The sequence below is a fragment of the Sander lucioperca genome, chromosome 4 (genome assembly GCF_008315115.2).
Source record: "Sander lucioperca isolate FBNREF2018 chromosome 4, SLUC_FBN_1.2, whole genome shotgun sequence".
In the NCBI taxonomy this organism is placed as follows: Eukaryota; Metazoa; Chordata; class Actinopteri; order Perciformes; family Percidae; genus Sander; species Sander lucioperca.
In genome coordinates, this window is record NC_050176.1 from 654744 (window position 1) to 678517 (window position 23774).

Below are 23774 nucleotides of genomic sequence, written 5' to 3' on the forward strand. Positions count from 1 at the left end.
CGAAAAATCCAGCAAATAGCCGGTACCCTAAGGTACCGTTACCTGAAACAGGTGATTTAAGGTCACCACTCATTTTACTCACAGTTTAGCAACAAAACAAAATGCTGAGGGACCATTACTATGTTTTTTCAATTTAATTCAATTCAATTCAATTTTATTTATAGTAGCAAATCATAATGTAGATCATAGATAAAATCATAAAAGAGTTATCTCGAGACACTTTCATGTTGGTTTTAAGTGATATGTACCCCCACTAACCTGGTAAAGGTTTTAAACAGTAACGTTAATACAGCGTGTCGGGGGAATACAACGTGTACGCAGTATAGTCAGACGCAGAGGGTCTGCAGCGTTCGCTAATGTTAGCTAACTCATCTGGGGTCTGATAAACAGTAAATTCATCAAATTCAGTGTCCATGACACTATTTTCCAATATACTGTAGCTGTCATTTTTCACAGGACCCGCGTGGGTGTGGTTTTCATGTTGAGGCTTTCGTCGCTGTTTGTCACTCTGACTGAGGAGAAACTGCTGTACTCGCGCTGTTGTTTATTTGGTTGCCATGACTTTGCGAGTGATGACGATGTCCTGTCACTGTTCCAGCTGCTCACCCTCAAAGGGGCTTGAGTTCAGTAGAGCAGACTACTCTGCAGAGTCGTGTAATTAGGACATTTCATAAACAGCTGAAGGAGTGGCGGTGTGCTGCTGCTAGCAGAAACCCTGCATATTCTTTGTAAATCTTTACAATCATTCCCCGAAAGAACCAAGCAGGCCTGCCTTGTTGCACGATCCACATTTTCTCCAAAACTTGACATTTTCAGCGTGTAGCTTGCTATCTCAAAGGTTGTTGTTTCCTGAAGAGAATGGAGTTTGAGAACAGCAACACCGAGAGAGAGGAATGGGAGGGACATCCTGTCAGGCAATTATCCTGGAAATGTACTTCAGTTGAAAATTCCTTACTTTTTAATCTGAGGCATTCACTGGAACCTGGCCCACTGCTCCTCCTCCGGGGTCTTCTTGGACTCCTTGCTCTGCCAAGGCTCCAAGGACTGCACTCAGGTTCCTCTGTAGACTCTCAATGGCCTTATGCTGAGAGACCCAACTTTTGTCCTTCACTTCCTGGAAATGTTGCAATCAAAAACCTAATGATTAGTTATAAATAGCCTGAAGATAACTACTATGATGTCAAATTACTATTACCTTTTTTTTCAAGTCACTGACCCCCAGGGTGGTGGAGGATGGTCGAGTTGTCGAAGGTGGTCCCTGAAAGTTTCCGTGAACCTCACAGCATTCCATGAGTTCTTGCAGGCAAGGGCCAATCTCTGGGCAGCCCAAGCCACAGACGCTGTCTGTAAGTTGCTTTGCAACCCCATTTACACAACCTGAATTTAAATAAAACTATTTAGTGCCAAACATTGGGTACAACAAACAAAATAATCTTGCATAGGAATAACATAATCACCAGTCATAACAGCTGCCCTGTCAGTCCTGAGTCGGCAGAGTTTCTCTGTTGGGAGACCTTTCTTTAAGGTGACGTTCTTGATGGCTGTCCCAACAGTGTCTGCTCTGCCATCGGCAATAGGGACCAAGTCCAGGAATTAGTTAAACACATGTCCCTATTTATCCTGGTATCTGTATTATTATTATAGTATTACTTATTGTTATTATGTTTCAATAGGATTCTGACATCAACCAAATATTAAATAAATGTCAAGTTGCCTGGACATAGACTCATCTGTGCTGTCATCTAGGGTTGGGTACCGTTCACATTTTTCCGGTACTTAAAATTCAGTTCCAGTACCCAACTGTACTTTCCCTCTGTAATGACAAAAAACTATTTCAGTTGTATAAATAATTCCAAACCTATTCATCCTATTTACTTAGAACATTTTATTTATTTAGAAGATTTTACACTCCACACAAAATACAACACCTCCCTCTCCCCTCCCAAACCCCTCCCTACAAACTATCTAATAATTATTAATTTCTTACACTGCACTGTATCTTTTATTCTTGTATTTCTATCCTCTGATTTAGCCTGTTTTTTAACTGCTCTTTAATGTTTTAATTAAAGCGTTCTGAAATGTGCTGTAGAAATAAAGGTGCCGTGCCTTACAACCTCCAGCCTGTCAGTCAGACAACAGGGCATAGAGAACACTGGTGTACCTGCCTGGCCCAAAAGGAAGTGTAACCGCACCGCGGCTGCTTTCGGCTCGCTATTAATATTAGATTGCAGCGAACGCTGTCTGCGTGGAGTTTTGAAAAGTCAAACGACACTTGCCACCGATTAACCGACTCACTGTGACTGTGACTTGTGCTCATATTATGCTCATTTTCAGGTTCATAATTGTATTTAGAGGTTGTACCAGAATAGGTTTATGTGGTTTAATATCAGAAAACACCATATTTTTGTTGTACTGCACATTGCTGCAGCTCCTCTTTTCACCCTGTGTGTTGAGCTCTCTGTTTTAGCTACAGAGTGAGGCATCTCACTTCTGTTCCATCTTTGTTTGGAGTCGCACATGCTCAGTAAGTACTGCTAGCTTGTCAGTTGCAGAGTATGAGGGAGTGCCACGCTAGCAGCTAGGCGAGCATTATAACGTGTGTTACAAAGTGACCACGTTTGTCTCTGAAGTAAAGGCTGGACTACAATAGAGCTGTTTGGAGCAGTTTGTGAACAGTGTTTTCTGTTGGAGATGGTAAGTCCCTTTGGGGTGGACTTTGGGCTTTTTCACTTTGTAAACCTATAACATGCACAAAAAGATATATAACACAATAAAGGAAAGGGGAAAAGCCAAAAAGCACAATATGAGCCCTTTAACAAACTGCCGAGGTGACATAGTTTTACTCTGTCTGCACGGCAGCTCTGCACGCGTGTGTGTGTGTGTCGGAGCCCTGCTCTCTGTCAACATGCAGGAAGGGCAGAGAAGCTCTCAGATACCGAAATTTGGCACCGTTTGATTTAACGTGAATTGTTCCTTGGTAGTACCGACGTAAGTCGGTCGTTAACCAAAAGTAGCGGATCCGGTACTCAACCCTACTCTCATCGACCTCCAAGCTAATTGCCTTTGATGCTTTGATCTCCAGAATTATTTATCTGGTCAATCTTGACATTGTGAAATTTTTGTTTTTATATTTATATAATAAATGTAAAGATTGGATTTAATCTTAAATAATGGCTAGGTGACCTTTACCTTAACTTTCCTGAAATCGTCGCACCCTAGAAGCTCAGCAAGGTTCAAGATCTTTGGGCAGTTTGTGTGCGGGCTGTTTCATTTTTTACGAGCCATTAAGGCACCTGAATGCACCAATGACATCATGCTCATGCTCCAAAACAACAGTGGGCTCAAAGGAATTCAACACTGAGATGCCTGTAAATGACAAAATGATTAGAAAGTTATTTTATATATGCTCAGTGGATTATTAAACCTGCTGTTAACATTGGAACCAACCATATGAGAGATGCCTGACATGTGATACTGTTCTGGTGGTGCTCTCTAGTGATTGGCTGTTCCAACCTCAACTAAAGCGCTTTACAGGGCCTTTCTTGGGAGCAGGCCTGTGGTGCCTGCACAGCCGACAAAACATCCCTAAAAAGCAGAGCAATCATTTGTCAAATTTGCTAAATATTATATACAAATATCTACCTGATTATTCTTTTTGTATGTTCTTTTTATTTATCTTTACATACACAGGACATGACATAACACAATAAGATCACATATATAATAATCATAATAATGATGACAAGAAGAAATACGAAAGAAAACAAAAGAAAAAGAGAAATTAAAACTAGGGCTGAAACGATTCCTCGAATAACTCGAATAATTCGATTACAAAAAATCCTCGAAGCAAAATTCTTTGCCTCGAAGCTTCGGTAAATCAATGTAATTAAGGTTGTACGGCTCACTCTGTTTCCGCACGGAGGATAATTACTAGCGCACACAACAGGTTGACGCTTCTGTGGACACAAGACCGTTTATATTCTGTCTATGCACAAGACTGACGGCCCAGATTACAAATGAACGAAGACGAAAATAGCGAGGGTCTAAGAGAAGAGACAGGCGAGAGAAAACGACAGAAAGTTTGGGATCATTTTAAGCTGCAAACATGCTACTACATCATCTCTGTAGAAAACATCCAGTCTACTCATCCATTCCACGGAGCGAACCCGACACAAGGTAGCTAACTAGCGTCTGCTGCTCTCGTCCACTGTGCTGTTTTACACAACTAGCCTACAGCATGCTACTCTGCAAATAGCGATGTTTTACCAACAAGCTAAAACGAGAGCTGTCGGTTTGTAGTCTAACTGTTTATTAGTTTGCTACTAATCTTTGGAAACTTAGCTGCTGCCGGAGACAAACCGGCTCCTCCCCCCAGCACGGCCACTTAATATGCACGTGAATGACGTCATCATGCCGGTGATGTCTGCATTCTTTATTCTTTCTCCTCACTCAGGATTAGCCTTCTTAAAATGTGTCCCCCAGAACAGTGTAGTTGAATAGCCCTGCTGTAAGCTTTGTACAGTCACATTTACCCTCTGGTTAGTGAACAGCTCTTTTGCATATCCAGTGCAAAGAGCCAGAGGCATGAAGGGGAAGGGGGTGAAAAATATTAACATTTGGGCCACCAAAAATGTACTTGGAATTTGACAATAAAAAATGTTGCTTTTTGCTTTTTTAGTACACAGCAATAATAAATATTTACTATTGCTGTTTACTAAGTATTTCTTACTAAGTATTTCTTATCCGATTACTCGATTAATCGATGGAATAATTGGTAGAATACTCGATTACTAAAATAATCGATAGCTGCAGCCCTAATTAAAACATTTTTAATAATTTATGAAGCACAAATGATGCCAAGTCTTACATTAAGGCATAATGATCCACTCTGGATCTAATGTAGTGCTTCTGTGCTTGCTGCTTGCTGATGTCCGTGATACAATCCAACCCTTGGGTTTTGGGATGCGTTGCACCTCTAGAGGATTGACACTTGAGTTACCTTACATCACACGATGTGAAGCTTTGGGCTCATGACATTTTGTCTTGTATTCATTTTAGTCTGTCGAAAAGTTAAACACTTGGTTTCCCAAAAGTTTGAGCAAGATTTAGCATAAAAAAAGCAGCTGAGAAGGCACTAAATCTTCTTAGAGGGTCATGGATGAATTCAAAGACAAGATTTAACAGGCTTATAGTTTGTCATTCAATGTGAGCTAGACTGGATCTGCCTCTAGCTTGGCATTCATGAATAATACTCAAAACCTTTGTTTCTCCCTATTTTCCCTCTCCCTGTTTTTTTCTGTTTCTTTGTCTAAATGCAGATGGGCATTGTCTATGGCCACTGGTCATAGTATTAAAAAGTCCTGTAGAAAGCCCTGTTTCAGGAACAAAAGTTTGTTGCATAATGCAGTATTCACCGCGTAAGCACACAAACAGAACTGTCTTTCCTGAATGTTTTAGTATTTTTCTCGTCTCCTCTCTCCATTACAAGCCATGTTAAGCCTCTGGCCTGAATGTAAGGTTTTCTGGTCTATGTTTCCCATTGTGCTAAATGCTGTTTCAGAGGGATGCGTACCCACAGCAAAATATTGGGCAAGTATTTGAAGAAAGAGATGTTATGACTATGCATAGAAATTATGAAATGTTTTAACACTCATATTAACAAAAATAAGTAAAAGAGATGAGAAAGATGTCATGTAGAATCATTTCAGTTGTTGGGTAAGCAAGCCAAAAAAAGGAATGAAATCAGTTTGCCGTCTCTTGATACTGTGTTGTTTACTATTCCTCTGAATGGACTCTTGTGTTCTGATGTCACAATCTGCCTTGCAAAAGTCAAATAGCTTCTGAGTGGGTGTCCCTGATTATGCCTTAGGCCGGTTACACACTGGATTCGTTGCGTGAGCGTGTCAGCTGCGTGGCGTGTCCGTTTATATTTCCGCTCCCATGTTAACAGGTTAGAGCTTACACACTGCCTGCGTGACACGCACTTCTCAGGAAAAAAAAACGCGTGCCTGCTAGAAACAGAACCGATGCCTATTTTTCACGTGACACGCAAGCGTGTTGGAAGCGTTTTCAGGCAAAATACAATAGGAAAAGATGTTTATATGTCGTTTAGACACGAATACATATTAATAAATGACATGTTGATGTTTGAAAGTCCCTAAGTTTTGATATAAATGCAGATATAAATGTAATAAAAAAAAAAAAAATTGATTTTCTAATATTGCACCTGTCAATACAGAACGAAATATTCCTTAGCCTATTTTGCCGTCAATACTGCCGACGTTGTCTTTGCTGTAATCAAATCAGTATATATTTATTTATTTCGTTTTATCAATGGAAAACATTGATAAAATACATGTCTCCAGACAAGGCTAGCACGTTTCTGGTGTGTAAAGACAGAAAAATCCACGCAGCCGCCACGCAGCTGACACGCAACAGAAACGCCACGCTCACGCCACGCAGGCAGTGTGTAACCGGCCTTATTTATTTTATATAACGCTTTTACAACACACAAAGACACTTTACAGAGTTTTATTCCACCTGTGAAACGACAAGTTTATTTAAATGGGTTCTGACTAGGGCTGCACGATATGAGGAAAAGCTGCGATGTGCGATAACATTGTTTAATATTGCGATGACGATATGACTTGCGATAAATATTCAAATGTGAATGTTAGCTATACTGTTCCCATGTCTTCTTTGCGAACCTAAACATTGAATAGCCTATTCCCACTGAATAAAGAAATCAAATAGATAATTTTTGACATGCTTTTAACAAATTACACATAAATGAGGCATTATAACTATAAGAAATTAACGTTCGACGAAAATCTTTTAAACTGACCTTTGTTGATCTGAAATGAAGACAGATTCAGCAACTGCACGGCCTATTTCTCTCTTAAAATGTTTTCAGAAACACGTTTCGGTGAACTATTTTAGTACAATATGAGATCTGAACGAGACGCCATGACAGTCTGGCTGTGAATTTCCGGAGAAAAAAGAACCACGTGACGCGTTCGTCCAATCAGCTGCCGGTTTTCATTTTCTGTGAAATAATCAGACTGTTAATGGAAACAATACAGAGCAGCGCCGCCTGCTGCTATGGAGACGTATTACGCTTCGCGTCGTCTCAATGTGTAAACTGTTTTCCCTTATTCATCGTGTCAGGCTGTCTGTTGCGATGTGTTCATCGCGCTAGTTCATATCGCGATGACGATGAAAATTCGATGTATCGTTCAGCCCTAGTTCTGACATCATGCTTTTTCTCCTTTTAAGCATCCTTCCTAATAAATAAATATTGTGATGTACAAAACATGAGATTACAATACTGTAATATGTCTATACGCTGCTGATAGAATGCCATCAATTGGAACTGTATAGGACTTACTTGCACAATCTCATAAATACATGAAACTTATTTACTGTTTACTGTACTACAGTCCACTTCCAATACTGTAATACACTAATCATTGAGTGCTGTAATGATATGCAGTACTACAATACTGTAATGAGAGGAGATTTTTTTTCTATTCTCATTTTGCAAAGTCTGGACGATGGATGTTACTGTGAATCTGCTCCCGTTTGGTTGTACTCTCAGCCCAGCCTGCCTCATCGTTAGACCATGGTGACCACACGGTCAACTAAAGTGGCTCACATCTCACCAGAAATGATGGCTCTCCTTGGTCTTGGTCTTCCTCGTCCTTCTCCTCTTACTCTCACTCATCTTGCTAGGTCAGCATCCATTGCTTCAAAACAGAGGAGCTCACCTGTGGCCCTTTTTGAGCTAAATGTCTGATTGCTAATTGAAAAATTGTGCAACATGTGTTTGCCCATGTGAGGAGTCAGAGTGGATAGCAGGACATGTAATTGTGTGTAGTGTTTTGAAAAAAAGTGTGGTTGAGAATGGCAATCTGAGTGTAACGCATGAAATGTGCTTGTATTTTAGCAGAATTGGTTCAGAGTTGGGACATGAGTTACAGGTTGTGGTCATTATGTCTCAAGTACCAGTATTAGTGGGTAAACAATTAACAAAAATTCTAATACATTCTACAAAAAATAAGGAAGCAAACTACACAGGATCCATCATACCAGAGCAGGGTTAGGTTTTTGCATGTGTGTTTGGGTTTGTGTGTGTCTGTTGTAACAGTGCATGACAAATGTGAGCAGAAAGCACTTGTTACTGCTGAAGGAAACATGTGGCTGAGTGCTGCTCCACACTAAGTGAACATTTGGCTGAAGGCAGGAGTCGACCCGTCGCTGTCACTGCACTGGGCTGCACTAGACTGTAATGCCGAAAGTACCTCAAGGGTAGCTGGGAAATGTAGTGTTTGTGGTGTTGTTAATCTGGGTGATTTGTCTGAACAAGTCCTCCAGTTGCAGATAGACTAGAAAGGATACATATTAACGCAAAGTAGTGTCAAGTGTTTGCAACTCTTAAATTGAAAAATCCACACAAGTTGTCTCATCAGGACCAAATATTAATCACTGACCAAAGAAATATGTGTAACTATGTGTATGTTAAAATCCGGTGCCAATAGGGCTATGTCTGCGTTGCAAGCGCTCTGATGCTCCAAAACAGACGTTAGAGGCAACAGAAACATCGCTGCATGTCCCGCTAGTAAACACTAATAACACGTTACACAGCAGGTAACGTTAGCCTACCGTTAGCTACAGTAGTAACTGGATTAAACACGGCTAAAATGCTGACAGCCAAACGGTGTAGTGTGACTGTATTTCACTGTAGAGGATTCCAACAGCGGGACGTACAACAGTCTGCTGCTAAAGCTATGAGCTAAAAGACTCAAACTAGCACTGGTCACTGCTGTTGTCTGAAAAACAACACAGACGGGACAAAATGTTGCGTTTACTGGTAAACTGGTAAACCTCGGTGACGATTTATGACGACTGCTATCTGTTGTGGGATTTTCCTCACGTTATTCTGTCCTCTGTGACTGTCTACATCTAAACTAAGCTGCACGGTGCAGGGAACAACTCGGATTGGCTCATGGAGGCACGTGTTCAGAGAGTGGTTTACCGAGCTTTGGAAAAATAAAAACTTCGATACAGAACGTTCTATGAACGGAATGAAGCATTTTAAATATCGCTCGATCACGTGAATTTGATCGTGGGAAGCCAAAATCGTGTTCATGATTAAAATTCGATTAATTGTGCAGCCCCACTGGGTGATGTCTCTGTAAATGCGCCATCATATTGGAAATATTGCCGCTAGCATTAGCCACACGTGTTGCACAGGGCTTTCATGTTGTGTCTCGTAGTAGTCAGGTAACAGAACATCTGTAATGCTCTCGTACAGCAGACTGAGACTGACTGACAGCTGCACTCCACACCTCATCTGTGCAGACTGAGGTTTCATTACGGCGCCAGACTTTTTCCCCATATAACATTATTCCTGAAGTTTTTTTCTGCACAAGTCTTTTTGACTGAAATCTGTGAGGCTGAAATAAACCGAACAATACATAGCAGTACATGCCCGGAACCGTGACCAGCGGCCGTTCCAAGCTTTCATACAGCAGTAAATGGTGACATCACTGGGCTGCTGTGTTCTCTGGGTCAGAAGCCAGTGGGTCAGTGTTCATGCAACATGTTTCTGATGATGAATGCCTTTGATGAAGTGCGAAAAAACATGTCTTTGTCATTTTTCTCCTCTTCCTCTTCTCCATCCATCGTTTTTTTCTTTTCCTCCTCAAAATGTTGGCTCCGACCAATGCTGCTGAGCGGCTATGATGAAGTCGTGTTTTGGTGAAAGCAGAACACAGACATGCATTATTGAAGCTGAATATCAGGACAAGGCCCAGTTTAGCTCTTCTTCTACATCTCTTCAACACAACATGTTCACCTCCAGAAGGCTTGGAATTGAGTTTTGGTGTTTGGAGAACCTGCCTGACAAAACAAAAGCAGCTCAGCATTACTAAATAATTTGTAAACGTGTTGAGACGTGCACGCTGAGACTGACACTGTTGGCTTGGAGAGCAGAGTTACAGCAGTTCAGAAACAGTGAAATATAATGAGCAAAACATCGTTAGTACTTTTCCTCTATAGAACGTTGATGTTTGGTTCTAAGCCCCCAACGTCGCCTTCCAGGCAACGCAGCAATGGTTATGTTTAGGGTTAAGGTTAGGGTTAGCTGCCTGGAGGCGACGTTGGAGGCTTAAAACACCTTCGAGCTAGAACGTTTCTACAGAATACTACATGGTAGGGGTGGAATGGCTCGGTTCATGTGACGGTTTTCAGTTCAGCTCGCTAAGTTTGTGGTATAGAGGGGGAAGGGGGGGGTATATGAAGTGCAACATAACACAAACTCACACTGCACACTGTTTTAAAAACAGCACTGCTCCTCTGCATTAAAACCTGCATCCTCGATGACTGCACATGACTACACGGCCCAGAGCTTCAGTTGGGACTCTGCATAGAGAGGCTTTTTAACGCTGCAGGAGAAGAGCTGCTGCTTCCTACCTGACTCTCTGCTCCTTGTCTGTCAACAGACACACTGACATGATGTCTCTAAATGGGCCATCATACTGAAAGTATTTCCGCTAGCATTAGCCACACGTGTTGCACAGGGCTTTCACACATTTGCTGCTTTATCCACCACTTTCTTCCATCATTGTCAGGTAACCCTAACCCTGCATTCACACCGGCAACACATTCTCACTCCCATGGTGTCAAAAAGCGTCGCTTTGTCAGGCAAAAAGTCAATGTTGACGTGCTTCGTCGGGACTCTTGGTGTAAAAAACGCAGCAGGCCTGCGGTGAAAAGTTGAGACTGACTTTTGGCCCTGTGTCCCGCTGCGGTAGCCAGTGATGTGCGCGTGCATCAGACTTTTGTGTTTTGAGGCGGTGTTAGAATCCCATACAGGAAACAGGAAACATCACTGCCTCTATTGCTGCCACAAGAAAGTTTTAAAACACCAAACACAAGCACTGAACTGCACGGGAGTTTGTGGAACAGCTAACTGTTTCCTCAGTCCCTCCGTCTCTTTTCTTTCTCTCTTTTTTTCTGGGAAATGAAACTGCCTTCAGGTGTGGTCGGAAACGTCTAGATCTATAAAGGATCAGTAACTGTGAAATATAAAGCTATATATAAAGCAGGCCCGCTGTGATTTTTTGTGTGTCCCCCCTGCGGCAACCCCCACCGCAGCCTAGACACACTCCCCCCATTCAAAATAAATGGACAAACCTGCGTTTCTGCCGGACCGTTGGATGGCCGACGCAGGCTGTGTGAATGAGGCCTTATTAATATACTTGAAATTAGTAGCATAGAAAACAGGCACATTGTGGCAGAGTTTCTTTGCGTTGCCTGCTCTTAGAATGAATTGGTAAGGAAGTCAGAGTTGTTTTAATAAATTTAACGTTTTGTTTTATTTTTTGAATAAATAATTATTTATTAATTATTTTCCCTTTTTAAACTTTAGCCCCTGCCCCCCAAAATGTCTGTGCACATCCGTGGTGGGCATTTACTCTAAGTAGTCCAACCAGATCTTGGCTTTCCTGCATGCTAGAGATAGAGTGTTACATAATGGCAGGGATAAACCAAGGTCTCTCGGTGTGGCCAGATGCAAAAGGCCTCTTGTCTCTTCATGTCGGCTTCATGGCTATGTTTTATTGCATAATCAGATAGCTAGTTATAAATAATTCTGTCAGCACTTCAAACCAAAGCTCTCCCAGACAGGGTAAGGCTTTTTAGCATCTTAGCTGCAGGGTGCAGGGATGATGCTGAACCCACCCATCCTTAATGTCACAGAGGTACACTTCTTGGTATTTTTTCCACGGTGTATAATAAAATATTTTATCTAATTCATTTTTTTTTTAATGTTCACATAATCTGGCAGACAATGGACACATGGGAAAGTATCAAATATTAATTTAATTCAATTTTATTTATAGTATCAAATCATAACAAGAGTTATCTCAAGACACTTTACAGAGAGTAGGTCTAGACCACACATTTACAAAATTCCAGTAATTCCCCCAAGAGCATGCATTTAGCGCACCAGTGGCGAGGAAAAGCTCCCTTTTAGGCAGAAACCTCGGGTGGTGAGGAAAACTTCCTTTTAGGGAGTAACCTCGGTCAGACCCAGGCTCTTGGTAGGCGGTGTCTGACGGTGCCGGTTGGGGATACGTTGAACAGTGGCAATTATAGTCACAATAAAGATAATTGAACTATGACTATAAATAGTAGTTGTAGTAGTTCATGGCGTAGCAGGGCACTGCAGGATGTAGCAGGATGTAGCAGGGCATAGCAGGGCACTGCAGGGCGTAGGAACCACAAGTAACTCTGCATTCTGGGAACGCAGTGCTCTATGTGTGACAATAAGGTACTATGAGCTCTTTAAGATATGATGGTGCCTGACCATTAAGAGCTTTCTGGTCAGGAGAAGGATTTTAAATTCAATCCTAGATTTTACAGGAAGCCAATACAGGAGAAATATGATCTCTTTTCTTTCATTCTGGATCAACTGGAGAGTCTTAAGGGACTTATTTGAGCAACCTGATAATAAGGAATTACAATAGTCCAGCCTTGAAGTAACAAATGCATGGACTAGTTTTTCAGCATCGTTTTGAGAAAGGTTTTGACACTATGTCAGCCTGGCTACAGGGCTGAAAAGAAACCTTAGGTTGTTCTTATTTTCTTCTAGTGATGAGTAATAGGCTGCTCTGGCATTTCTGAGGGCCTTCCTTTATGTTTTCAGACTATCTTGCCAGTCTAATCGCAATTATTCCAGATTGGTTGAACGCCATTTAATTTCAAGTTTTCTCGATGTTTGTTTTAATTTGCGGGTTTGGGAGTTATACCAAGGTGCTAGTTACCTTTGTTTCATCATTTTCTTTTTGAGAGGAAGAACATTCTATCGAGTCTATTGTCGTCCGTAGCGAGGCCGCAGCACCGTCTACAAAATTATCAATTTGGGAGGGACTAAAGTTAACATAAGAGTCCTCTGTTATATTAAGGCATGGTATTAAATCTAGTGTAGAAGCTTTAATCTAATTTCGTGAATTCGGGTAATAAGAATTCGAAAGTTATTAAAGAATGGTCTGATAATAAAGGATTCTGTGGAAATACTATTACATCTTCATTTATGGCATATGGCATTTTGATGCCATATGCCAGCAGAAGGTCAAGTGTGTGGTTAAAACAGCGAGTGGCCTTATGCACACTCTGACTGAAACCAATTGAGTCTAGTAGTGAGTTGAATGTGTTTCCCACAGAATTAGATTGTATTTGCGGTGGTAGCTGACCCAGGGGTGGGGGGTCCACATGCGGAAAGAGGTGCAGAATTCTTATATTATCGATAGGGGACAACATGTCTATATGGTTAATTCAGAATATCCATATTTATTCTGTTTTTCTTATTATTTATTCAGCTAATACACTGCATATATCTATATTATTCTTGCTACTAGTATAATGTCACTGCTACATTGCACATATCTGTACATGTTGTTCATACATTGTTCATATTACATAGCCATATGTATTCTGCTTTTATAACACTGCAATATATTTCTTGTCCTGCCTATGCACCACCTGTCTATACTTTGTATATCACATTGCACTTTTCTGCTTTTTTGCACTTCTGGTTAGACGCAAACTGCACTTCGTTGTCTCTGTACTTGTACTCTGCACAATGACAATAAAGTTGAATCTAATCTAATATAATCTAATTAATTGTACAGCAAATATTTAAGTCCCCCGGCAGTCTAAAACTATAACAGCATAACTAAGAACATCTGTTCACACAGACAGACAAAAATGAAAAGACTGTCAGTCAAAGCTGAGCTTTGGGAAGGGAAAAGATATGGGAGAAGATGTGGAGACTGAGGAGAAAGAGAGAGAGAAGTAAGATGAGAGAAGAAGAGCACTGTGTCCAGAATAGGATTACCAGTATGGACCTTTGCTGTTTAACACAAGCATAAACTGACCTGATACAATTCAAATATATATATATATATATATATACATATAGGCCCCTTTCATCCGCCTCACTCAACATGCCTTTCATTCAATATATTCTGACATTCATTCAATATATTCAGACTTCCATTCAATGTATTCAGAATTTCATTCAATATATTCAGACTTCCATTCAATATATTCAGACTTTCATTAAATATATTCAGACCTTCATTCAATATATTCAAGTTCATTCAATATATTCAGACGTTCATTCAGTATATTCAAGGTTCATTCAATATATTCAGACTTTAATTCAATATATTCAGACTTCCATTCAATATATTCAAGGTTCATTCAATATATTCAAACTTTACACACACATCTATATATGTCTATATATTTATACACACACACATATATATATATATATATATATATATATATATATTAGGGCTGTCAATCGATTTAAATTAATAATCGCATACATAATTAACGGTGCCTGAACCGATACTTTTTAAGAAAGTAAAAAAAGAAAAGAAAACAAAGGGTACTAAACAACAGTCGGTGACATTAAAGAACGGCTTGTTTTTTGCTAAGGCCATATGGTCAAAATTAAATGATTTAATAATAATGTATAACAATAACTTATTTCACTAGTAAATTGCTGTTGAAGGACAAAAACAACCACCAAGGACATTTACAATAACTTCAAATGCACCACGAAGCTGTAGTTTACCAGTTTCATTGAACGCACTGTCTGTGTTGTTTTTCCGACGGCAGTTCGGCAGCTGGAGATTGTTACATCCCGCTGTTGAGTCACAGTCCTCTACAGTAAAACACAGTCAAACTTTACACCGTTTAGCGTTAGCTGTCAGCATTGTAACCATGTTTAATCCAGCTACTAGCTAGCAGTAGGCTAACGTTAGCTGCTGTCGAGTATAGTGTTAACTAGCTAGCGGTAGGCTAACGTTAGCTGCTGTCGAGTATAGTGTTAACTAGCGTCACATGCAGCGGTGTTTGTGTTCCCTCTATCGTCTTCAGAGCATCAGAGAGAAGTGCAGACATACAGTATCAGTGGCGCCAGATTTCGGTAGCCAGGGTTGGCAGGAAGAAGATTTTTACAAGTAAATGTTCCAGTTAATGATCCAGGCAGCACATTCTCATCTCCCTCCTTCATTTTACGGTCGAATGGTGGCTAGAACGGCTCCGGGTCAAACGTCAATATGGAATGGATTAATCTGCGTTAATCTGCGTTATTTTTTTTAACGCATTATTTTTTCTCAGATTAATTAATCGAAATGAACGCGTTATTTTGACAGCCCTAATATATATATATATATATACTTATATGTGTGTGCATATGCTCTTTTAGTAATGACAGTGGAACCTATAGGCTCAATTCAGCAACAACACACCTAGCATCATTATAGTGTATTTATATAGTATGATTGTACCACACAAAAAGGATACTTTTTAAAGGGTAAGTGAGGGGGTGGGTACATATGTAGGTGTCTTGCATGTTTTTGTGCTTTATGTTTTTTAATTGTGGCAATGTTTAATGTTTGTTTTCATCTTTAAAAGTCCTTCTAGGGATGGGCATTGGAAATTAGCAGTAGCTATAAATGCTGTGATGCTGTACATTGGAGATTTGTTGCACAAATGTCTATGTCTAAGCATCTGTCTCTATTCAAATAAACATGAAATTAAATGAAAAAAATAAATGGTTTAAGAATGGTTTATAATTAGTATATTAATTAGGTTGCAAACCCCTTTATAAATCATTAATAACTACGATTCACAATGTTAAATTCACGGTATGATTTTGTAATGGAATGAAATGACGGAAATTTATTAGTTGTTTATATAAGCTGTGCAAAACAGCAGATGTGTCCTCCCGCAACTGAAATAGTAATTTCATAACAAAAAACAAATAGAAAATTGAAGATTAAAGAAAGGCTTGTTTATTGCTCAGGTCATATGGTTACATTTAAATTATTTATTTAAGATGTAATACCTATTTTCATTTGCTGTTAAATGACAAAAAAGATAGAAGCACTAGATGGCAGAAGGGTATTTTACAACAACATTGAATGCAACACAAGCTTACGGAGCCAGACCCAAACGCAACACAGTCCCGTCTCTGCTGTTATCCGACAGCAGCAGTGTCCACGCTGTCGGATAATAAACATAAACTTTGAGTGAAATTCCTTTTTACAGTTTTCCTCTCTGCTCATGATGCCGGTGTGAATGAATATTATTTTGGGGCGTTTCACTGACTATTCATGGACAACTATGGGCGTGACATGAAGCCGCCAAAGCTGCACCACATTTAGAGTTGATTGTGAATTGCGAGAATATGTCCTATGTACGCCACTTTTGACGCACAGTTTAATGAATGAGGCCCGTGGTCCTGTGTAGAAATGTGAATGCATCAACATGGTGTTTAAGTTGCGTGCTTCACATCCACAAATCTGAAGCTTGACTCTATTCAGTGTAAAAGTCTTGGCGCGAATGAAATATAATGCTCACTCAGAAACCACCTGTGAATTTGTTATTATTGATTTAGTAACGTTGATAGTAGTAGCAGCAGCAGATCTACAAAGTAAAGAAACATATTTAATAATATATTCAGCTCTCCCCTTTTAAATGGCCTTTGTGTGTGAGAGAGACAGTAGTTCTAGATTAAAATCTCATCCATTATCAATAAGGATTGGTTGTTATGCTGTGTCTCTTTACACTGCTTCTTGTAGTTCTCTTATATTTTAAAGGAGGAGCGTATAAAAGGGAAAAGGGGGCAGGAAGTAGAGGAGGGAAGAAATAGGAGATGAGAAAGCAAAAAACAGGGAGCAGTAGCGCTTCAGAAACCTAAGCAGCTTAGCAGCTGATTTAAGATGCTCTGAGCTCACAACTGTGTGAGTGCAGCTTTAAGTGTGCTGTCTGAAGAAAGAAAGTGTTCTAGGGAGAGGTGGAGCGCAATGCATAGCATGGGAAGACTGACATATCACCTAATTAGACTAGGCCTAGTCCACACACAGATCTACAAAGTAAAGAAATATATTTAATAATATATTCCGCTCTCCCCTTTTAAATGGCCTTTGTGTGTGAGAGAGACAGTAGTTCTAGATTAAAATCTCATCCATTATCAATAAGGATTGGGTGTTATGCTTGTACATGGGTAGTTTTAACCCTCTGGGGTCGGAGGGTATTTTCAGAGCATACTCTGATATTGTTGTCATTTGAATAATTCTAAGCAGTATTTTCAAAATGCCATGAATTGAGCTACAATATCTAAGTAGAATCTAATTTATGATCGTGTTTTTTTTTTTTTTAAATAAAGTAAATTAAATAACTGGTAAATGAACAAGCTGTAAGAAGTAGTTTTATAAGTGTGCTGGATTTTTTTTCTATCTGAGGTGATGTGTGTCCTATTGTTTTGGGAGCAAGAGTAGGCGATGGGAGGGGTAAGGTCTTATCCACTGAGAGGCTGTTAACAGGTAAGCCCAGGTAAATGTCACTCGTACCAGTAGTCATAGACAACTACAACATCTTTACCACCAACAATTCTATTTATGAAGAACTGATATGATGCAAACCCAACATCACAATTAACAGTCCACTGTTTAATGACAAACTCCCTGACCTCCCCTCTACTCTCCTGGACAAACTGGACCTGGCATCACCAAACCTCCCAGCCAACCTACACTAGACATCCTTTCTGTTGCTTTTTTATTTTAAGAGTGAATTGAAGCAACTCCCCCCCCCTCCCCGATTATATGTATTTGCATCAACCCCGTCTATCCAGCCGGGGTGGGGGGTTGCTGTCATTTTTTAAAATATTTCTTAAATGTACTTTTACATCATTTGAACACCTTGGTTTTATGAAAAACTCAAAGAACCCAGTTTTAGTTCTAATAATTTACAGACCCCCAAAACCAAATAGGGTTTTTATCCAAGAGTTTTCAGAGTTTTTAATCCCCTTTCATGTCAAAATCTGACAGGATTCTCATTTTAGGTGATTTTAATATCCATGTCTGTTGTCCCATTCAGAGTTTTAGCACAGATTTTTTAGATGTTTTAGAATATTTTAGCCTTACCTAAGCTGTGAATGAACCCACGCACTCTAGATTTGGTTTTATACAGTGGTCCAGGAACTTTGAATGTAAGGATATCTGTGTGTCCGATCATCGAGCAATTTTATTCCACGTGGGTTTTATCTGTTTTATATACAGATCGGGAAACTCCTGTCCGTCGTCGAGTTTTTAACTCTTTGTCTGCTTCTTTTACTGCTCTTAACAAAAAATTTAATACAGAGGAGCTGGTCTCCACTTTTAACCAAACATGCAAATATGTTCTGGACTTAGTCGCCCCTTTTAAATAATAAAAAAAAATATCAATCCTCCACCCGCCTTTATGTTTTTTATGCCTCATAGAAAGATTCCTTGAATCAGAGTTTTATTTCAAGTTTTAAATTCAGTCACCGCCGCCACTCCCTCTCATTTTAATGATGCTACACAAGAGACCTATAACTTGCGTTTTACACTTACCTTCGATCTACTTGTGAATTCTTCTGGAAAACCGTTCGCCACCTCAGGAGGGGGAAGCGGGGAACCATCCAAGCTGTGTACAGTAAGGATGGGACGCTGCTGACCTCAACTGAGGAGGTAATAGGGCGGTGGAAGGAGCACTTTGAGGAACTCCTAATATGGTAGAGGCAGAGCTGGAGGATGATGGGGGATTGTCGTCAATTTCCCTGGTGGAAGTTGCTGAGGTAGTTAAACAACTCCACAGTGGCAAAGCCCCAGGGATTGATGAGATCCGTCCAGAAATGCTTAAAGCTCTGGGTGTGGAGGGGTTGTCTTGGTTGACACGCCTCTTCAACATTGCGTGGAAGTCGGGGACGGTGCCTAAGGAGTGGCAGACCGGGGTGGTGGTTCCCCTTTTCAAAAAGGGGGACCAGAGGGTGTGTGCCAATTACAGGGGTATCACACTTCTCAGCCTCCCCGGTAAAGTCTACTCCAAGGTGCTGGAAAGGAGGGTTCGGTCGATAGTCGAACCTCAGGTTGAAGAGGAACAATGCGGATTCCGTCCTGGTCGTGGAACAATGGACCAGATCTTTACTCTCGCAAGGATCCTGGAGGGAGCCTGGGAGTATGCCCAACCGGTCTACATGTGCTTTGTGGATCTGGAGAAGGCGTATGACCGGGTCCCCCGGGAGACACTGTGGGAGGTGCTGCGGGAGTACAGGGTGAGGGGGTCCCTTCTCAGGGCCATCCAATCTCTGTACGACCAAAGCGAGAGCTGTGTCCGGGTTCTCGGCAGTAAGTCGGACTCGTTTCAGGTGAGAGTTGGCCTCCGCCAGGGCTGCGCTTTGTCACCAATCCTGTTTGTAGTATTTATGGACAGGATATCGAGGCGTAGTCGGGGTGGAGAGGGGTTGCAGTTTGGTGAGCTGGGGATCTCATCGCTGCTTTTTGCAGATGATGTGGTCCTGATGGCATCGTCGGCCTGTGACCTTCAGCACTCACTGGATCGGTTCGCAGCCGAGTGTGAAGCGGCTGGGATGAGGATCAGCACCTCTAAATCTGAGGCCATGGTTCTCAGCAGGAAACCGATGGAGTGCCTTCTCCAGGTAGGGAATGAGTCTTTACCCCAAGTGAAGGAGTTCAAGTACCTTGGAGTCTTGTTCGCGAGTGAGGGAACAATGGAGCGGGAGATTGGTCGGAGAATCGGCGCAGCGGGTGCGGTATTACACTCAATTTATCGCACCGTTGTGACGAAAAGAGAGCTGAGCCAGAAGGCAAAGCTCTCAATCTACCAGTCAGTTTTCGTTCCTACCCTCACCTATGGTCATGAAGGCTGGGTCATGACCGAAAGAACGAGATCCAGGGTACAAGCGGCCGGAATGGGTTTCCTCAGGAGGGTGGCTGGCGTCTCCCTTAGAGATAGGGTGAGAAGCTCAGTCATCCGTGAGGAGCTCGGAGTAGAGCCGCTGCTCCTTCGCGTCGAAAGGAGCCAGTTGAGGTGGTTCGGGCATCTGGTAAGGATGCCCCCTGGGGCAGGGGGAGGGAGGTTTTCCAGGCACGTCCAGCTGGGAGGAGGCCTCGGGGAAGACCCAGGACTAGGTGGAGGGATTATATCTCCAACCTGGCCTGGGAACGCCTCGGGATCCCCCAGTCGGAGCTGGTTAATGTGGCTCGGGAAAGGGAAGTTTGGGGTCCCCTGCTGGAGCTGCTACCCCCGCGACCCGTTACCGGATAAGCGGAAGAAGATGGATGGATGGATACTTGTGAATTTTCTTTTTCTCCTTCCTGTCCTTTAGAGCTGCCCCATCTTTTGTTGTGTATGTATAGTTATGTGTACTGATGTGTACTGATGTGCTGTATATTTATGTTTTGTTTATGCTTTGTTTCTTCTGTTAAAGCACTTTATAAGCTGTTGTTTTTAAAGGTGCTATACAAATAAAGTTATTGTTATTATTATTATTATAATTGCTCTACAGAATTAATAGTTTGAATATAACTTATTTTGTTGGTAACTGTTGTATAATTGCAATATGACACTCGAGAGTTTGATTTAACGTCATATTATTGGCACTCCAGTGATGCTTAAACCCCCTCGTGTAATATTGCCTAAAACAAACGTCAACCTTAAACGCTGATGCAGTTTTAAATGGTAAAGTCATTGCAGGTTTCATCAAATAAACATCAGGGATACAGTAAGATCCAGAAATCTGCAAACTATATGTATGCAACATTTTTTTCAATTGATTGCAATAGTTTTTATAGTCTATGATTGTAACAAACATGCTTACTAACTTAACCGTGACTCCATCTAAAGTAATTAGCGATTTTGTGTTTTTGTCCCTCTGGATTTACCGTTGGACACGCCCAGGCATGAAACGGGAGGCTCCAGGCTGCAGCTATGCCCGACTCAAACAAACAACCATAGCCATCAAAATACCAACAGTAACCCACCATTACATTCCCCTCATCTATACTTCTTATTCACTGTTCTTTTCTACATGTTCACTTTTTTAATGACTTTTTATTGGACTGCCAGCCACCTCCTCGCCCCCTCAACATGAACACATGTAGACCTTACACTTTGCTATTTCTCTTTGCTCACTTTTGTTGGCTTGTTTATTTTCCTTTACTCTTTTATCCTGTTTCTATTCATTTGTTTTATATATTCTCTATTTTCATTATTTATAGGCTATAATCCAAAATGGGAAAAACACAAATTCAGTCACATGCTGCTCCAGTGCTTCATCCATCTCCTCCCTCACACTTGTTGTTAACTCTGAGCACGCCAAGGGGAAGACGGTGATCACGATGAATGTGGTGTACGGAGCAGCCTTGTTCGGCTTCAGAGATTACACCTGATCCTGAATCTCACATAAAAGAGCCACACACTTCATCTAAAGAGAGACTTCCTGTTCTGAGGAACATGCTTTATTACTTACATTCTTAACTAGATCAATGGTCATTAAAAAGAAGCTCAAGACCCAAAAAAAAGAAACAAAGCTCCTTGAGAAGACATGGATAATGAAAAGGCTCTTTTGAATGGCAAGTTGGGTTTCAAAGCCCTTCCAGATGGTTCTGTCCACCAGACTAGAGTTATCTGCATGTACTGTCCATGTGAACTGAGTTACCACCGGAGTATGTCTAGTCTCAAATACGCACTCAGAAACTGTTTTTATCCAAAAGCCATAACACTTCATTTTACTTGAGTTTAGAAAATGAATTGTGCAGTGAATGTCTTGTTTGTGTGGTATGCCTGTGTTTTGTGTTTTTACTTTCTTTATTAAAAAAACCCTACCTCTTTTATATGTTTTTATAGTGACTTTTAGAGGCTCTTTTATATTTATTTATTCACCTGCTTTGCAATTTTGCTGATGTTTTGCACTAAAAGGACTGCATTAATTGTCGTTATGAACAACATGTACAATGACAAAGACTATTCTGTTTTAGCAGTCATCTCAGTGGTGAGAATCGTTCATACATTCTAGTATTTTGCGTCTAGACTGACGTTTTAATTGCTTAGATTCCCTCAATTGTGTGAGGATATTCGGGTTACATACTGGCTTCACCACTGCTGTAAAAAAAATCTATTTGATTTTAAACATGAGTGTTGTGTTGTTGGTATTTAGCCTTTCAGAGGCTATTGCGTAGTTAAATTAAAGAATTTGATTAAACCTACCACCAATTTTAGGTGGTGACTTGGCAATCGGCCCCAAATGTTCCTATTTCATATTATGGCCATGACACACACCCACATGGAAAAGGTAAGGTAGGGAATTGTTCGCAACTGGTCAAAACACCACTATATTGCCATAGGCAGAATGAATACCAATGCAGAAATAGGCATAGCAGGATGATAGCCTACTGTTTTACTATATACAAAGATTTGCACCCTAAGCCATTCTTACCTGCGCCCTCAGTCAGGCCTGAGTTGAACTCTGCTGACTGCCTCCAAGTCACTCCAGCTGTCGCTCTGTCTCTCCCACAGCTTATTACAAATGTATGATTACGTTCTCTTTGTCTCTTGCTGTCACCACCAGTGTGAGTGCATGTTTAGAAGTGGTTAAATGAGTAATTACCCTTATAATAAAGACCCTTATTCTGCTCTCAGGGTTGTATAAGGTTCTTCCCTGCTGGGGTAGATGGTAGCTGCTTCCAAAGGAAAGGTTGATGACCCTGAAACACCACTTGGATGGTTGCTGGAGAGTGTGTGTGTGTGTGTGTGTGTGTGTGTGTGTGTGTGTGTGTGTGTGTGTGTGCGTGCGCATGCATGCATGCGTGCGGGTGTGTTCAGCAGCATGAGCCTTGTCGTGAGCAGAGTTATTTTGGGCAATGTTCCCGCTTGTCCTAACTGACAAACACATACACAAGTGTAGTTTCAGGACCGTCGAGCTTTAGCTTAGCATTCACACACACACACGCACGCACACACGCACGCACACACACACACACACACACACACACACACACACACACACACACACACACACACACAAATAAGGTAAGGTAGCCACTTTGGTAGTCATACTGTTAAGCTTCAAGATTCACTGGGCCTTCCACATGTATTTTTGCATTAAAACATGATGTATGAATAATAACCATTTATTTTTATCCATTCAGCCCAGTTTAATATGCAACTCAATTGTGTAAAATATATGTAGTAGGGGTCCCTACTAGGTTTCTCTTTTAGCTAAAATGTTGACAACGTTGAAGACCCCTGAATTAAACTATTTCTTTGTAAATGATGGTGTGATCGAGCTAAGAGTGACAGTCTCGTCCATATCAAAATCTTTCTACTTTTAACTCCTTGGTTTGAAAGTAGTCTTGTGCAAGTTTAATCCTCAGGTTTTATAACAACAACATCAAAGCTGTCATAAAGCCTCACATCGGTTGACAAGGAGAGTAGCAAATTACTCATCCTGTTGTGAAAATGTCCCAGATGATTATTTGTATAATCTGTGTTTTGTTTCTATGACAGTGTGGGTCATTGTAAGGAGGTGGACAATGCTGCGAAGACACGGCAGGTCCCAATGTCTCCCTCTGATTTCCTGGACAAACTGATGGGGAGGACATCTGGATACGATGCCAGGATAAGACCCAACTTCAAAGGTATCTACCTAGCTATCAATGTGTCTGTCTGTATTTTTCCACTGGAACACCTAGGGCAAAGTGGACTTCGGCTGTGAGGCACTGTACACGCTAATATGAATTAATAGTGTAACAGTGAGATAATAATTTAATTCAAGCACTAACTGCTATCCCCTCAGTGTGTTTGATAAATTCGAGCCCCATGACAAACACTTGTTGTGGAACTTCACTTATACTTTGCTTAACCCTTTT

The 23774-nt window shown here is 41.0% G+C and overlaps 1 protein-coding gene and 1 long non-coding RNA gene across 3 annotated transcripts in view; both read left to right on the plus strand.

Annotated features, from left to right (window-relative positions):
- LOC116045758 (glycine receptor subunit alpha-3-like) overlaps nucleotides 1-23774 on the plus strand; it is an 83458-nt gene that overhangs the window by 4540 nt on the left and 55144 nt on the right. For both annotated transcript variants that reach the window (XM_031293606.2, XM_036000628.1), the window contains exon 2: nucleotides 23413-23543. In XM_031293606.2, the coding sequence (XP_031149466.1) occupies nucleotides 23413-23543 (131 nt within the window). The remainder of the gene's footprint in view (nucleotides 1-23412; nucleotides 23544-23774) is intronic.
- Nucleotides 816-19554, plus strand: LOC116045759. Its single transcript, XR_004104002.1, has 3 exons — nucleotides 816-909; nucleotides 12380-12386; nucleotides 19544-19554. It is a non-coding gene; the product is annotated as an uncharacterized LOC116045759 (long non-coding RNA).